Consider the following 16,927-nt stretch of genomic DNA (forward strand, 5'->3'; position numbering starts at 1 on the left):
AGTAAGAGTGGACCATGTGAGTGGCCAAGACCAGCCTCCTGAGGCCACAAGTTCTTGAGCTGCCGGGAAGCAACACGACTTGGGCACTGTGGCTAAGCCACAGGCAGCTAAATGCGTTGGTCTTCACAGCTTGTTTCTGGCTTCCGCTTAGCCTTACACCTGAGTCATCTTTTATTTATGCCCTCCTATAGCATTTCCATAAGCTGGTTGTGGCCAACACCATTCATCAACCTAATGGGCTCAAATGGAACTCTTTGAAATCTCCCAGGACATGTCTTGCTCTAAGAAAGAAAGGTTAACAGCGATTCTTGAACTCGGAATTTTTGTCTTCCCATAAATTGACCTCGGGAGGTTATTTGTGGATTCCAATAGAGGAAACTCCTTCCGAGGTCCCTGTGGTCCTCGGCCCTTCCCACCCCCATAAGCTGATGTCCTCTGCCCACTCCTGCGAGATCCTGGGCCAGGATCTCTGGGGACAGCATGGCGGTTGTATGTCTTGGCTTAGTTCCTCTGCCATTTGTCCATTCATTCCCTGAGTATTTATTGCAGCCCTGCTTTTTCCAGGCAGGGTGCTAAGCACTGGAGATGCAGCGAACAGACATCTGTGCTCTCCTGGACTCACCACCTAAACAAACAATTACACAAGTTCTTATTAAAAGGCAACTGGAAAGTGAACTCGGGGGAGCGCAGGTGCTGTGAGAGTTTCTGTGGGAGGCTTTGGTGGACTCTGTTGCCCCACCCCTGGTGTTAATGCAGGTCTCTGGGGGGCTGACTGTGTATGGGCAGGATCTCTGGTCACCCCCTAAATCACCATCGCATTACTCAGCTGTTTACTGTGAAATGTCAACCTCAGAGGACAGACCCTCTGTCTCTGACGATGACGGCCCTCACTGGAGTGTCCTGTGCCCTGCTTCTCACCCAGCTCCAGGCTCCCTCCCTTTGAGCCCAGCCCAGTTACTGGGCGCTCTGACCTGAGGCGTAGGTCCCTGGGGGACGCCAGCTGCCGGAGGATACCTGGAGGGTGAGCATCCTCAAAGCAAAGCCCAGTCACCCACCTACACAAGTTTTACTTTGTTTTCCAATGTGTTTGTTGTTGTTAAGTTGCTAAGTTGTGTCTGATTCTTTGTGATCCCATGTGGTGTAGCCCACCAGGTTTCTCTGTCCATGGTATTTCCCAGGCAAGAATACCAGACTGGGTTGCCATTTCCTCCTCCGGGGAATCTTCCCAACCCAGGGATCACACCCAAGTCTCAGGTCTCCTGCATTGGCAGGCAGATTCTTCACCACTAAGCAACCAGGGAAGCCCTTTACAATGGGTACCTCTCAAAACTTTTCTGATGATAATACTGAAATACATACATTACAACAAAAGCTAACACTTAAAAGATGAATCAAAGTACAAGTTCAATATATTCCCACCTTCCATTACATCCACCACCATAAATAACTTCTTTGAACAGTTTGGTGTTTATCCTTCCACGTATTTGTGTCCTTTTGTAAACACATGAGTTTATTTTTGTGTTGTCCTACATGTTCATATTGTCCTATAATCAACTTTGTTTCATCTGCAAACATCATGAACAGTTTTCAGGACAGTGTGTGAAGATCCTTCTTTTCCTTTCTGGGTGCCCCGTGTGTGTTTCCTCGTAGGAATGCACCAGAACTGCTCTGTGAATCAATCCCCCATTAATGAACTGTGAGCTCGGCCATATTTTGTTGTCATAAATCTTATAGCAATGAATAGTCTCATACATACATCTCTCTGTGTCAGATTCTTCCTAGAAAGGTATTTTGGGTCTAACATCCTGCATTTTTAATGGGCTTTCATACACAATGAGGTGCTCTTAACCACCCTTCCCGTCATGTATGGCTGGATGTGCTGGCGTTCACTGTTCGGTTTGCTTCTAGTAAGTTCCTCTCTGGGAACTACACACCTCTGCTTTCCACGATAGGCCCAAGTGTTTAACTACAGTCTGTTTTTTGCCGAATCTCTTTATTCCTGTTGAACTGTGTAATTTATTTAATTGTTATATAAACCAAAGAAGCATGAAGGAGAAAAGAAAAGGTTGTCCTAAAAAAAAAAAAATAGTTTAAGTTTTGTTTTTCTAACCACCAACTTGAACTAAAAACAATTTTTAAATAAGTAACCATTTACACAAATCATATCAAATTTAGTGGCTTCAACTGACTTATAAACTCCACTGACCGTGGGACCATGTTTGCTGAATCTCTTTCTTCCAGTTGAATTCATTATTGGAATTGTGTAATTTATTTAACTATTACATAAACTAAAGAAGCATGAAGGGGAAAAGAAAAAGTTGTCCTAGAAAAAAAGACATGTAAGTTATGTTTTTCCAACTACAAGCTTGAACTAAAAAAAAATTGTTAATAACTAACCACTTAAACAAATCATATCAGATTCAGTGGTTTCATCTGACTTATAAACTCCTTTGGCCATGGGACCACTCTTATTCCGCCTTGCCAGTAATAGTTCTGAAAAGCATCCCACAGCTGTTTGTTTTGTTTGTAAACTGGGTTATCTTTTCTCCTTAGAAATACCTAAAAACTAGACGTATCTTTCTTTCCTTTTTTTTTTCACTCAGTCATGTCTGACTCTTTGCGACCCCGTGAACTATAGCCTACCAGGCCTCCATCCATGGGATTTTCCAGGCAAGAATATTGGAGTGGGTTGCCATTTCCTTCTCCACAGGCATGCCTTATCTGGGGTATTCAATGTAATCTGCCTTAATGAAAGTGGATTTTTAGCCCTCTTTTTCATCTCCCATCAACCCACTGTAAGCTCCAGTAATGCTGACAAAGACCCCACGTTCAGCCTCATAGAAAATAAATTTTCTGTCCGGAAATTACAAATTTGCTATCTGGAAATCACAACTGTTGCCTTTGAAAGTAGAGAATGTCTTGTAGGCAAACATCCACTTTCTAACCTAAGATAACATTAGAAATGGTTTTACAGCCCCTCCAAAATTTACAAACCTTTTATGTGACTATGTTCAATACTTAAGTATTTGTTATGGGCTTCCGTCAAGAATCCACTTGCCAAGCAGGAGATGTAGATTCAATCCCTATGTGGGAAAGATCCCTCAGAGAAGGAAACGGCAACCCACTCCAGTATTCTTGTCTGGGAAATTCCATGGAGAGAGGAGCCTGGTGGGCTACAGTCCATGGGGTCAGGGGTTGCAAAGAGTCAGATATGGCTTAGCAACTGAATAACAACAAGTATTTTTTGGACATGTGGATACACAGGGAAACACATTTCTACAAGGTTGGCTGTATAAGGATCTCTGATGAAGTCTGGATGAACTAAGAATTAAATCATACTGAATCCATTCAACAAATATTTGTTAAATGCCCACTATATACTTTCAAGTTTCTCATAACTGCTGGGGCCACAACTAGCCACAGCCAGCAGGACTGCTCCAAGATGCTTGTGATCCAGGCAGAGACTTCAGGTCACGGGGAAACACAAAAATTCAGTTAACTCAGCAGAACAAACATGCTCTGAAATGCTGGGACCACGTGTGCACCTGCCCGGTGGAGTAGGCTAGTGTGAGGCAAAAAAAAAAATCTTCTCACGAACTCCGTCAGTTTTCTACATCTTCTCAAAGCTTTTCCATGTCATTGAAGTATCAATTTTGCTTACCCTCTTGATGCTTGGCAGAGCCCTGCAGAGACCACCAGCCTTCTCACTGCTGTGTTTTCTCTTCTAGGACATCAATGAGTGTATTCTTGAAAACTACCCTGAGTGTTCCAACCCCAGATTATTTTACATCATTCCGTATTTCTGTGGACAGCACCCCAGATGCAGGTAAAGACTGACACAGGCTCATGACACACTTACGTGGACAACGATGGTAGGAAACCCACCAGCTGGCGCTGCTCAGGCACCTTCTGTGTCCCCAGTCCCCCTGCCTTCTGGAATTCAGTTAATATTTATTGCTTATCTCTCAAGATAACATTTGAGACTCTGAATGTCTTATAAATAAGGAAATTAACAAAGCAATGTCTGGAGCTTTGGGGACCACCCCTAAGCTGTGTAACTGAAATGCCAATCAAGCTCTTCTTCATTCTTAACATACACCTGTCACTACCCAGCTCGTGAGATAGTAAAACCCAGGGGGGTGCACCCAGCCTGCTCCTCTGCAGTGACAGCTTCACTGATGGGTGTCCTTGCAGGTGTGGTGTGCCTAACTGGGTCAAAACAGGGATGCTCACTTGGAAAATTCCAGAGTGTCTCTCTCCTGAGACACTTAGAGAAGAAGAAAGTACTTTTAGTGATCACTCCTCAGCCTTATTTGGATGCCAGACCCTTCTCTATAAGGTGACTCATTCAGACACTTTGTGTGGTCCACCCACATCCTCTGCATCCCTAGGGAACTTCTTAGGAATCCCCGCCTAATCCCAGTCTCTGAGATGGGGTCCAGGCTACTATGACCCCCTTCCCCAGGTAGTTCTGATCCAGCTGCACTGGAAACTCACTGTGCACTAGATGTGTGTAGCCTCCAGAAGAAATGGTGGTAATGATGAATATTATCTTTGATTGGTGGAAAATAAACCCAGATGCCAGAAGTGACATTTCCCTCCAAAGGAGAGATTGATTAGAAGGTCATTGATTAGAAGGTCTAAAGAGACTGGGGGTTGGGAGCAGAGGACACGCAGCTGTCTTAAGTTGCAGTTTATTTATTCATTGTACTTTCTGCTGACACTGTGGTTGCTGCTTAGATATTACCAATGTTTTGCTGAATTTACCATTTTGTTTATGGTCAGAATTCTGGGGCTAGACGTGTCGCCTTCATCATAAACTCCTGAGTTCAGGAGGCCTCCCTCACCCACCCCGCCTCTGTAATACATGCCTTCTGCTTCAGGGTCAGGGCATCAGATCCTGGGAAGATCTGGGGCCCAATGTCTCCCTTTCTGACACAATGAATGTATTTATTCCGAGAAACATGATTGTAACTCCTTAAAGTACTTTTTAAATTGTATATTTCCCAGCCTTGGGGCGAGGACTTATGCTTTATCTTGGTCCATGCGTGATGATTGTCAGAACACTTTCAAAATGTCACCTTCTCCCACTTTGACAACAATTATTTGAGCTAAATAAGGATTATTTTTAAATTTTCAAAAAATAATCCTGGCTTCCCAAATCCCCCAAATGGTAAAAACCAGTCAGGCCTGGAGCCTAGTTCCTGAGATCCGCAGGCTGGGTTCCTTACAGTGTTGTCGGCTCAGAGATCTGCCTTACAAGTACAAATTAGGCTGTTTCCCTTCTGTAATAATAATTTCAAAAGTTTGTCTTTAAATTTCTCAAAAGAATAAGATGATTAGCAGTCATGACCTGACACCTATTTTGATTTCTACAGAAATCAATATCAATAAGTTTCCTATGTCTAAACTTCTCCCTTTATGGATTTGGTTTGATCCTTCTATTAAAAAGGTCATTCTAAAAAAAAGAGAAAAAAAAAAAAGGTCATTCTAGGGACTTCCCTGGTTCAGTGGTTAAGACTCTGTGCTTCCAGTGCAGGGGGCATGCGTTTGATCCCTGGTGACAGAACTAAGATCCCACATGCTGTGCAGTGTGGCTAATAAATAAATAAGCCGTTCTAATCAGCATTTGTTGATATCTAGCTGCCTGGGCCCATATAACAAACATTTATTTGGGGCTCACTAAGCTCAAGAGCCCCAGGCCTGGTACTATGCAGGGGCGATAATGCTGGAGGAGAGATGGTGGGCAGGGGCCAGTTGGACCACGGCTGGAGATGCTGCATCTGGGCTGGTCCCTGAAGGAAGTGGGATTTGGACTTTTGTGAATGGGGGCAGGTAGGAGAAAGGAGAGACTTCCAGCATGTTGTTGCTGCATTTGAAAACCAACCTTTGATTTAAAAATCATTTTTCTACCCATAAAGGGAGCCTGGTGAATGGGCCCTTGAAAGAGCAAAACTGAACGTGAATGAAAACTTCCTGCTTGTGGGGATTCTCGAAGAGTTGGAAGACGTGCTGCTTTTACTGGAAAGATTTTTACCTCATTACTTCAAGGGTGTGCTCAGTATCTACAAAGACCCAGGTAACTCCATCTGTAAGCATTTCTTCTCTGTTCTGAAGGTTACTCACTTTGAAAAGGAAACTCAGGAAATAAAGACATGGAATCACCTCCTCTGTTAGTGAAGGAAGGTTCCCCTGGCTTCAAAGCAAGGTTAGAACCACAAGATACAGATCCCAAAGCCTTGAGCGTCAGGGCCAAACAGAAACTCACAATGTTTTAAAGGCCTGATGCTTCCATGTCTCCCTCTGGAAAATGAAACTGGCAACATTCCCGTCAACATTGTCCTGAACGTGTTGCTGGAGCTTCCGTGGATGGAAAGGTGGGCAAATGGGAGGGAGCCATCGTCTGATGCGCTGTCTCTGGCTCTGTGTCCATTTAACAAAAATTAATCCTGACACGTAGAACAGATAAAGTGGCACACTGAGAATACAGTCATGATTTTCCTCTAACACATGCAGTGGTTTCCAAATAGAAACGAGAAGCAGAAGGCAGCAGAGTGATTACAAGGGTTGCCCATGGTGTTGCTGTAAATGTGATTACTTTGAGAAACCCATTGTGTATTTCTCTTATTATAATTTTATCTCAAGAAAATGACAAACAACATTGTTTCTGCCCTGTTCTTCTTAATCTACTGCTGCCACAACACTGCCTAGTCACTAATGTATTTATTGTTTGGTTGTTCTGAAACGGGAGGTGTTATTCTGCCTTGTGGAAATAAGGCCCAGGGGAAGGGCTCCCCCACAGCCTCTGCCCCACACGCCAGACAGCCAGGCAGAGACCACGAACTACATCATAAGCAGGTACTGATGCCCGGGGGAACTGGTCCTGTCTACAGGGCCCCTGACTTCTGTTTCATGGTAGGTAGGTGGTAGGCGGCCCTACCACCACCAGGGACTGGTTGGCGGGAGGTGACTGCCTTGGTCTCCCAACTCTCTTATTCAGAGAACAATTCCCACGTACTGACATCAACGACCTCAAGGTGTGCTCTGCAGTGTGTCTCTGAAGCAGGAAGTACGGTTGGAAGAGCTAGAAGCGTAACAAGCTCTGAATGGTCAGTTTTTTAAGTAGGGCCCTCCTTTGCCCATTCAGCACTTCCCCTGGGTTTTGTGTTCTCCTTGGGCACCTTCTGTGAGGTTTATCTATGGTAACACTGAAGGCCCAGCAGCTCCACAGTTGCCGTGCCCTGAAGAGTGGCCACCTCCCCAGAGGCAGGGGACGGGAGACGAGCATCCACGCCCTCCAGCTTCTCGAGCATTTGAGCCTCTGCAAGGACGAGACCCCCGCATTGTCTTCTCACGGCCGCAAACCCGAGAGCTGGCCTCAGATAGGTTAACAGAGGCCACTTGATCTTCACACCAGAACCAGTTCCCCTGGGCCTTTTCAGTCTAAACTCACAGATGGCGGCATGCTAAAATCACTGCTCTCGCTCTTTATAACTGAGTAGACCAGGGGATAGAGAACAGAAACACCGAAGTCTGAGACCCTTAAAACTCTGTAGATTAAACTGACTGTGAAGTTGGATTAAGATGCAAACACTCCACTGGCCAGGTGCTTGTCTTATTTTATTTAAAAATTCAGGTATGTATAGACTTTTTGTAATCCCCTTCCAGCAAGATGAAGAATATTTAGGCCAGTCTCACTGCTGAAGAAAAAGAACTAATAACAATAGTTGAGGAGCTGGTAAAAATAACATCTGCTAGTCAAATGGGCCATCACTTATTCTAGAATGGAAAGATAGTCATTAATTCTTTCCAATCAGTACTAAGGGTTCCAATCACCCACCATTTAGAGAAGTTAAGAACTTCCCTAAATAATATCTCAACTGTTCGTATACCCCACCCATTCATTTCCTCTAAGAAGTTATGCTGAGGAGTAAATTTGTCCCGTACCAAAAATTTAGTCTTTGAGAAATTTAGTCTTCATAAAGTTTTAAAGAATATATTTGATATTAATGTTTGCATTCTGTGGAGACCCAATTAAACATATCTCAGAAGAACTTGATGATAATAAATACTCAAGATGGAATAAAAATGAAAGTTTTTGCCTGATGGGTAAGCAAGAGTACATGCTCAGGTATTTCTCACCAGCCCAAGGGCATTTGTGAGGCGGAGGCAGTACCTTGGAGCAAGTACTCAGTAAACTCTGCCCAACTTGGACGTGAATTTGAATTGGGGAAACCGAAGCCAAAATAGAGTTACTGGGTAAGAGCAACTTCCTGTCATTAAATTATACAGTCTCATTTTTCATTGATCAATTTCAATTACATTTGCTCATTCCTTACCTTTCAAAACTGAGAGGCTTGGAGCCAGCTCAAAGAATTGAAAAGACTAAGATTCATGGTCATCCACCAAAATGTGAGCAGAAGGGCCACAGTTTACACTTCCTGAGCCACAAGGGTTAACTGGTCATGAATGCTTTTCCACCTTAGCTCTTAAAAACAGACATGCTGTGAGGTACCAGTATTTTTCTTAGTCATAGTTCCTTTAGGAGGTAAAATCACAGTGGTGATAAAGGCCAAAGTAAATAAGTAAAATAATTAAAGGCAGGAAATAAGTGAATATCTGTGATAAGAACAGCTCTTTTATTAGCATCCCTCATAGATGTCCTTGACCTGGTTAGTAACCCAGCTGTTCCACTTCAGTGGCCCAGTCTAGCATCCAGATGTGAAACTGTAGGACCTGACTTTAACTCACAACTGTCCTCCTTCCTGAGGACTCGAAAGCTCAGGTGTCCAATCCTTTTCTCTTATATTTTAAATACTTTCCTTTACTAGCATTACATTAGTATTCATCTTCAACTTGCTTCCATTACGAATGTAAACATTGGAGCCACAGCAGAGAATTCCTAGATTTTTGTCGACTGTCCTTGTGAATCTGGCCACCAACTACTACAAAGGAGAATATGTGTGATTCCAAACAAATGGCTTCCTTACTAACTTCGAGGGTCTAAGTTCATTCATAAATCAAGTGCTTTGTCTTGTTTCTAAAAAAAAAACAACAACTGTTTACACTTGAATATTTTTATAAACGATGATGATGTGCCGTGCTAAGTCGCTTCAGTCATGTCCGACTGCTTGCGACCACATAGACTGTAGCCCTCCAGGCTTCTCTGTCCTTGGGATTCTCCAGGCAAGAATAGTGGAGTGGGTTGCGATGCCCTCCTCCAGGGGATCTTCCCGACCCAGGGATTGAACTCACATCTCTTATGTCTCCTGCATTGGCAGGTGGGTTCTTTTACCACTAGCACCACCTGGGAAGCCCAATGATGATGATAAATAGAAGTACAAATTCAAATATTTTTAAACTAGGTATGAATGATAGACTCCTATTAAGAGTATAGCAATGTAAGGTTGGAGTTTATTGGCTTTGCAGTGTTCAAATCTGAGGGTATTAACATACAAAACTTAAACTGGCCAGTTTTTAAAAACAGTTATTCTTTAAGGAAAGAACTGAGTTGGGAGTTCTCTTTATGCAGTGGTTCTGCCCTTGCAGTGGGCTTCCCCTGTGGCTCAGCTGGTAAAGAATCCACCTGCAATGTGGGAGACCTGGGTTCGATCTCTGGGTTGGGAAGATCCCCTGGAGAAGGGAAAGGCTACCCACTCCAGTATTCTGGCCTGGAAAGTTCCATGGGCTGTATAGTCCCCAGGGTTGCAGAGAGTCAGACATGACTGAGCGACTTTCTCTTCACTTCTGCCCATAGGACCCAGAGCACATGCAACTTTGGGTGGTTGATCGCTAGCATCTGCTGGATCTATTATTATGATACTAAGGTATTACATAGAAGGTTTTAAGGCACCTCTTTCTACCTTCTCTTGCTTAACACAATTAGAGAGTGAAAGTGAAAGTCACAAGCTAAGCCACAAGGGAAGCCCAAGAATACTGGAGTGGATAGCCTATCCCTTGTCCAGAGAATCTTCCTGACCCAGGAATCAACCGGGGTCTCCTGTGTTGTAGGCGGATTCTTTACCAACTGAGCTATCAGGGAGTGCTTTTCCCCTGAAGAAAAAAAAAAAAAAAAAAAACCATCCTAGGCAGTCTCACTGCCTCCTCAATTCCCAGGTTTAGTTATGAGGCTGTCGCCACCTAGAGGATATGGCGAGCCCAGGCTTCAGTGTTCATTCAGAATCCGCCCTTCCCTAAGAGAGGGATCCCAGCTCACTCTCTGGTCATGCTGTCCATCCCTCTTTCTCACACCATATGCATTTCTGTCAGGGACACAGGCTACCACAATGATTAGACCACAGGCTCTAGAGTAGACAGCCTGGGTGTTAAAGTCCATCCTCCGCCTAACCAGACAACCAGAGGTAAGGTGTAACTCCTCCACCCCTCAGCTTCCCCGTCTATTTAAGACACGTAAACAATACTGTCTACATCAGAAGGTTGTGGTGAGATACACCTGATCAAATCCATGTAAAGCCCTTAGCCCAGAGCTTAACGTATGATAGTGTCAGTCCTCAGCTGCGACCAACTCTTTGTGACCCCATGGACTGTAGCCCACCAGGTTCCTCTGTCCATGTAATTCTCCAGGCAAGAATACTGGAGTGGATTGCCATGCCCTTCTCCAGGTGATCTTTCCAACCCAGGGATCGAGCCCAGGTCTCCCGAATTGCAGGCAAATTCATTACCATCTGAACCACCAGGGAAACCCCAACATATGATAAGTGTTCAAAACTTAACTCTTAGCCTGCCAGCCACATTACAGGAGAGAGACAGGGCCTGTGTCTGGGAGGAACTAGGGCTTCCACTCTCTTTCTGTAACTTCAGTGTGAAAGAAAGAAATAAAGGAGAGAGGAGGAGGAGGAACAATTATATTCTGGCCAATACCTTATTCTTAAATAATCATAGGGGAATAAGTTTAATAGAAATATTACTACAATGACATGCTCAGGGACTGAAAAACTTATACCATTCAAGTCACTGGGGATTTTAAAAAAATAATCTATTTTTATGCCTGAACACTTATCAGAAATATCAGGACATTAAAACTTCAACTTTAAATGAAACCCACTGTTGAGATGTGACCAGAGCCAATTACCATTAACTTGAGCTGAATGTTGAATCTTTCAGACTGTTCTGTATCGTGTTATTTAGTGGATATAAGATAGGCATTCAATGATTTAATTGTGAATGGTGTTTTCATTTTAACTAGGACCCTAAGATTCAGTTCTTGAAAAACCTTTATTTTCCATATGCAGAATTACATGATCAGAACGCTATGACAAACTTTATCCAGCAGATGGCAGGGTCTCTCCATTTTTTTCAAGGAAGTGCCTGCGGCTTCCTAAGTTTCCATCTGCAGAGAGGCCTTTACAGAATGCTTGGAGGCAGATGTACAATTATGCCCAATTTGGGGCCTAAAAATGGGATCATATCAAAAAGATTCCAAGTACAATTGATTGCAGTAGTCCAAAGTGCATTATATGACTGCTGATGGGCTCAGGAAGTGGGAGGTGGTTTACAGTCAAATAAGTTTGTGTGGGTTAAAAACATTTATTGTTTGTTGTTCATCTCAAAGTCCTGTCTGATTCTTTGTGACCCCATGGACTGCAGCATGCCAGGCTTCCCTGGCCTTCACTATCTCTTGGAGTTTACTCAGATTCATGCCATTGGGTTGGTGATGCTATCTAACTATCTCATCCTCTGCCACCCTCTTCTCCCTTTGCCTCCAGTCTTTCCTAGCATCAGAGTCTTTTCCATGGGTCAGCTCTTCACATCAGGTGGCCAAAGTATTGGAACTTCAGCTTCAGCATCTGTTCTTCAGGGGTTGATTTCCTTTAGGATTGACTGTCAACCCTGGTTTTATAAAAGTCATCCATCATTCTATAATAATTGGATTAAACATGCTGTTTTTCATCTTTTATTTCCTACTTCTTATTTCTTTTGTTGTTAGAATTGTCGTTGAGTTGCTCAGTCGTTTCTGACTCTTTTGCAGCCCTATGGACTGTAGCCCGGTCAGGCTCCTGTGTCCATGGGATTTCCCTGGAAAGAATACTGGAGTGGGTTGCCATTTCCTTTCTTTGGGGATCCTCTCAACCCAGCAGGTGACCTCAAATTTCCTGCACTGCAGGTGGACTTTTTACCCCTGAACCATATTCCATTTACTCTACGACAAAACCCCAAAACATTCTGGAACCTCACAGAATGGTTGAGAGAGATTCCAACTGTCTACAGGCACCAATGAAGTTGTTTTAAGAACTCAATTATTGTTCATAAAAATAGGACCCTGCTCTATTATTGGTTCATCTACCATCAATGTTCTCCATAAAGATCTATTTTTCACCAGTCATATCCGAGGCTCATATTCTAATCATGTTGGTACCACATTGTGTGTGTGTGTTTGTGTGTGTACATCAATTCATGTTCAAACTGCTAAATCACTTATTAAGCAGCAGTGGTATTTGAGTGACTAATCTTGCATCAGAACATCAGCAACAGTTCTTAAACAACAGTAATTTGCATATCAATTTGCAATTTATAAAGCACTTCCATTAGATGATCTCACTCGATTCTTACACGAATCCTCTGAAGTTGAGAAAGACAGTCTTAGTCTCATTTTCTAAACAAGGAAGCTGACAGTGGAGGAGTAGAATAGCTTGCCCACAGTTACCAAGTCCCAAGTGACCAAAGACATTCAAGTCTTCTGTCCCCAGAACCACCACTAACTCCATGAACCTATGACCCTCCAAAGATGCTTCATACTCAATCACTAATGCAGAGCATTAAGCACCATTATGTCGTAAGCATAATACAGGTTAGTAAGCACTGTTGTCCTGAAGGAGGGCCTGGAATCCCACTCCAGTATTCTTGTTTGGAGAAACCCATGGACAGAGGATCCTGACAGGCTGCAGTCCATGGGGTTGCACAGAGTTGGACATGACTAAATCAACTTATCATGCACGCATGCAAGCACCCTTATGTATTGCACTTGAAGGTAAAAGCTTGATAATAAAATCTAGAGATTATCTCTATTCAACATATGGTCTGATTTTACAGTAATTTAACTTTCCCCCAATAGTCCTATTCTGTGAAGGATAATATTTAAATATCAGGTATAATCTGAAAATACTAGAAAAATTCAACAAACACTTTCAGCAAATGTTTAAGTGTCTGTAATGCACTCCAGTCCTGGGGAACAGCTGTGTAAAGATAAAGAAAACCATGTCTGGACTGAGCATCATCACAAGCAGGGCTGGAGGGACACCTCCTGTTGAAGATATTTGTGTCTGGCCTTGAAGGGTGCATAGCTGTTCACCTGGCGGACATGGAAAGAGGCAGGTTACAAAGAAAAAATGTAAGTGCAGAAAAAAATGTGAGTGTGGATGTGAAGGCATAGGAGTCCCAAGTGGGGGAGCGTGAGGGGCGTTCCAGCCCACCTCGGCCCTTGCCTACTGACCTTACCTCTTGGATCTGAGTCCTCCTTTCTTCACAGCTCAGTCACCCTGCTGCTAAGTCAGTCCTGCCCAAGGCAGGAAAAGTGCCGGCGGCCTTAGACCTCCATGCAGTGCAGCCTGGAGCTGAGTCACTCACACCAATCCCAGAACCAGAGGCCAAGCTGCAGTTGCCAGAGGGCCATGTGTCACCCCCGCCCTTAGCCCCCCAGGTTCCATGCCCTCTGCTATGTCTGACCACCTCCCAAGGATCCCTCTCTTTCTAACAGGATACTGCCAGGCTCCTGGGTCCCTAGGGCTGGGTTATTCCTCTTGGCTTCATTTCTGGTTTCCACACCCAAGATCTAGCCACTGTCTAGGTCTAGGGTACCCATTGGCTTCAGTCGGCCCTGCACTGTTCCACGGGGTGGAGAGAGGTCCCACAAACTCTCTAGACACAACCTACTGTCCTCTCTGACCCCTAAGTTCCCCTCTCTGCCCACCAGCATGGACTCCTCTCCTGTTGGCAGCCAGTCTCTGAGTTAAGGGTGAGCTGGCTGTGTGCCCTGACGATACCTCTGGCCTTCCTCGCTGGGAGCTCTTGGGATCATCCCTTCAGAATTTTCCCCTAGTCCCCACCTCCCACCCCATGCACCCGGGGAAATCGATCCCTTCTAGGTCCCAACCTCGTGCTCTGGAGAGCCCCGGTGCCCCTCACAGTGTAGCCAGGCATGGGTGTACAGGTTGTGCGGTTTTGTCTCTTATGATTCATTTCCCTGGACAAAAAGCTGGCTAATAATATCTGAGTGTGTGTTGGAGTTACCAACATTCTTCTGCGTTTAGAGGTGAATTTCTTCTTCTTGCAAATTTAATCATTTCTACTTTGAGCAGTTTTGAGTTGAACTTGACAGTAATATGCTTTGCATTGAGTAAGAATGCTACTGAGGGTGGAATTAGTCACCACAGATTTCAACTTTTGGACTTTCCTGGTAACTCAGCAAAGCTGAGATCCTCCTAGAGCCTGGGCCAAGAAGATTAGAGACCTGATCCCAGAGGGTGAAAGTTGATCTTTTTATAAAAGACCCTCTGAGCTTCCTGTGCTTCTGTGCCCAAACTTCCAAGATCCATACCTGCCCTGGTGCCTAACGTGGTGATGTGGAAAGAGCCTTAGACAGAGACTTCCAGAACTGTCTTTGTGCCCCTGAGTCATGATCTTGCCTCGATGACAGTCTTTGCTTATAATATGTACCCCCCACACTGAGCAAAGTTCAATCCTTACCCATTTAGCATGACTCAACACTTTACAATGGCAACTTCTATTTTTGTCCAACTAATCTTGTTCAAATAAAAATATCATTTCCTGGTCTGTATTTGTTTAATATCTCAGACATTTTTATCCACATATAATAACCTAAATTTTCACATCTTGTAAATGGTGTTGGACTTTGAAAAGAACTGCAAGCATACCTGTGTACAGAACCCTGCAGTTCTTAGTGGTTTCTTGTGAGCTATATTAAGCACATTCATTTCACTGTCCACAAGCCCACAGGGAAATCTAGTCTAGTTTCCCACTGAGAGTAGGGACATTTTGCTTGCTGAGTGGGAGCTTCAGATGCTCTGAAGTGTCGCTTCTCCAGTTTTTACAATATGCTTCTAAGTACTTCTCTTGGCTTGTCATAGCCAGACACTACTGGAGCTACTTGTCAAAACATGCTCTCCTAGAATTTTACCTCCCTGTTTTTTAACTATAGTTGATATATTACAGTGGTGTGTGCACACTCAGCTGCTTCAGTCGTGTCCGACTCTTTGCAACCCCATGGATGTCGCCTGCGGGGTGCCTGTGTCCATGGGATTCTCCAAGCAAGAATACTGGAGTGGGTTGCCATTTCCTCCTTCAGGGCATCTTCCCAATCCGGGGATCGAACCCACGTCTCTCATGTCTCCTGCATTGGCAGGCAGAGTCTTTACCCACTGAGCCACCTGGGAAGCCCCATATTAAAGTAGTACATGCATATAGTTCAAAATCCAATAGTACTCAAGGATATATAATGAAAAGCGGTTGTTTCCTATTTCAACCCTTTCCGCTGCAGAGTCTGGTTTTGAAGAGGTAAACACAGTCAGCACAAGTAGCTGTTGTTTTCTGATAACCGCCACACTAATTATAACTAGTATGCACAGGCTTGTTTCATTTTTGTTGTGTTATTGTCTTGATTTATTTATTTTCAACATTATTTAGTTCTCTTATTCCACCACACTTACCTCTGCTTCCTTCCCCCACTATGTTCATAATATGGCTATATCCACATTTTACATACATATTCCTTATTTACATTACTATAACTGAATATATTTGTTGGACACTGATCCAAGTAGGTCACAATCATGTCAATTCATTTCTTGCATGACTTATTGTTTTCCTTAGAATTGATTATTGCCTTGGATTTTTTAATTTGCCCAGGTTTATTTATACCTATCAAAGTTTTCATGTGTGCCACTAGATCTGTTGTATCAATATTACTCTTGATGTTTTTCAATATTACTTCGGATAAGTACATCCATTCCATTCCTGCTCCCCCATCCCAGGACCACTCCCCTCTTTCCCACCCAGAGATCTGACTTTCTGCTTTGATCTGGGCTGATTACTCAGAAGCTTCCTACACAGCTCTCCTGCAACTTCCCTTTACCATTTTACAGAATGTATTGTATCCCTGGTCTCCCAAATCCCTCAAATTCTATTTCTTGATTTAATAACTCCATTATTAAAGTCGTTGAGTCGTTGCATATCTGAAAAGCTCAGTGTTTTAGTATCTCGTTTGATTGCCAATTTGGTTTGTCATGGATTCTCTCGTATATACATTCCATTTCCCACATCTGTTTCTCACTTTCTCATTCTCTCTGTCTCTCTGGAGTGTTATTTTTATTCCTTTCATGAAAATTGACAACAGTGTGCCTCAGTGTGCTGAGTAGTCGACAGACATATTTAAGCTTAAAACACATGTTTTTTTCATTTCTGGGAATTTTTCTTGTTTTACTTCTGCATCATTTACTGCATAATTTTATCAGCACTATTTTCTGTATTTCAGCTTTGGAATGCTGTTGGTCAGATATTGGATCTTCTAGATGCAGCCTCTCTATGTGCTTTATTATTTTTTCCTCTTTTAACTTCCATCTCATCAACTTTTTCTCTCTGGATGAGTTCCTCAATTTGTATTCCAGTCATTCTGTTAAATTGTCTCTTTTTCAAGAACTCTTTGTTACTCTTCTTTTCTTCTTTTTGCATACTATCTTGTTCTTGTTTACCGAATACAATGCCACCTTAAATCTCGGAAAATTACAGAAATTTTAAAAAAGTGTTTTCATCACTTTCTTACATTATCTCTATTTGCTCCATACTCCTTTACTGTTTTGGTTGGTTGCGTGCTTGCTAAGTTGCTTCACGCATGTCTGACTTTTTGTTACCCTACAGACTGTAGCAGGGAAGGAAATGGCAACACACTCCAGTA

General features: G+C 43.4%; 1 protein-coding gene across 2 annotated transcripts in view; it reads left to right on the forward strand.

The window, feature by feature from the left end:
- UST (uronyl 2-sulfotransferase) overlaps positions 1-16,927 on the forward strand; it is a 314,331-nt gene that overhangs the window by 258,622 nt on the left and 38,782 nt on the right. For both annotated transcript variants that reach the window (XM_027972539.2, XM_042253586.2), the window contains exons 6-7: positions 3,729-3,826; positions 5,922-6,079. In XM_027972539.2, the coding sequence (XP_027828340.1) occupies positions 3,729-3,826; positions 5,922-6,079 (256 nt within the window). The remainder of the gene's footprint in view (positions 1-3,728; positions 3,827-5,921; positions 6,080-16,927) is intronic.

The sequence above is a fragment of the Ovis aries genome, chromosome 8, assembly GCF_016772045.2.
Source record: "Ovis aries strain OAR_USU_Benz2616 breed Rambouillet chromosome 8, ARS-UI_Ramb_v3.0, whole genome shotgun sequence".
NCBI classification, from domain to species: Eukaryota; Metazoa; Chordata; class Mammalia; order Artiodactyla; family Bovidae; genus Ovis; species Ovis aries.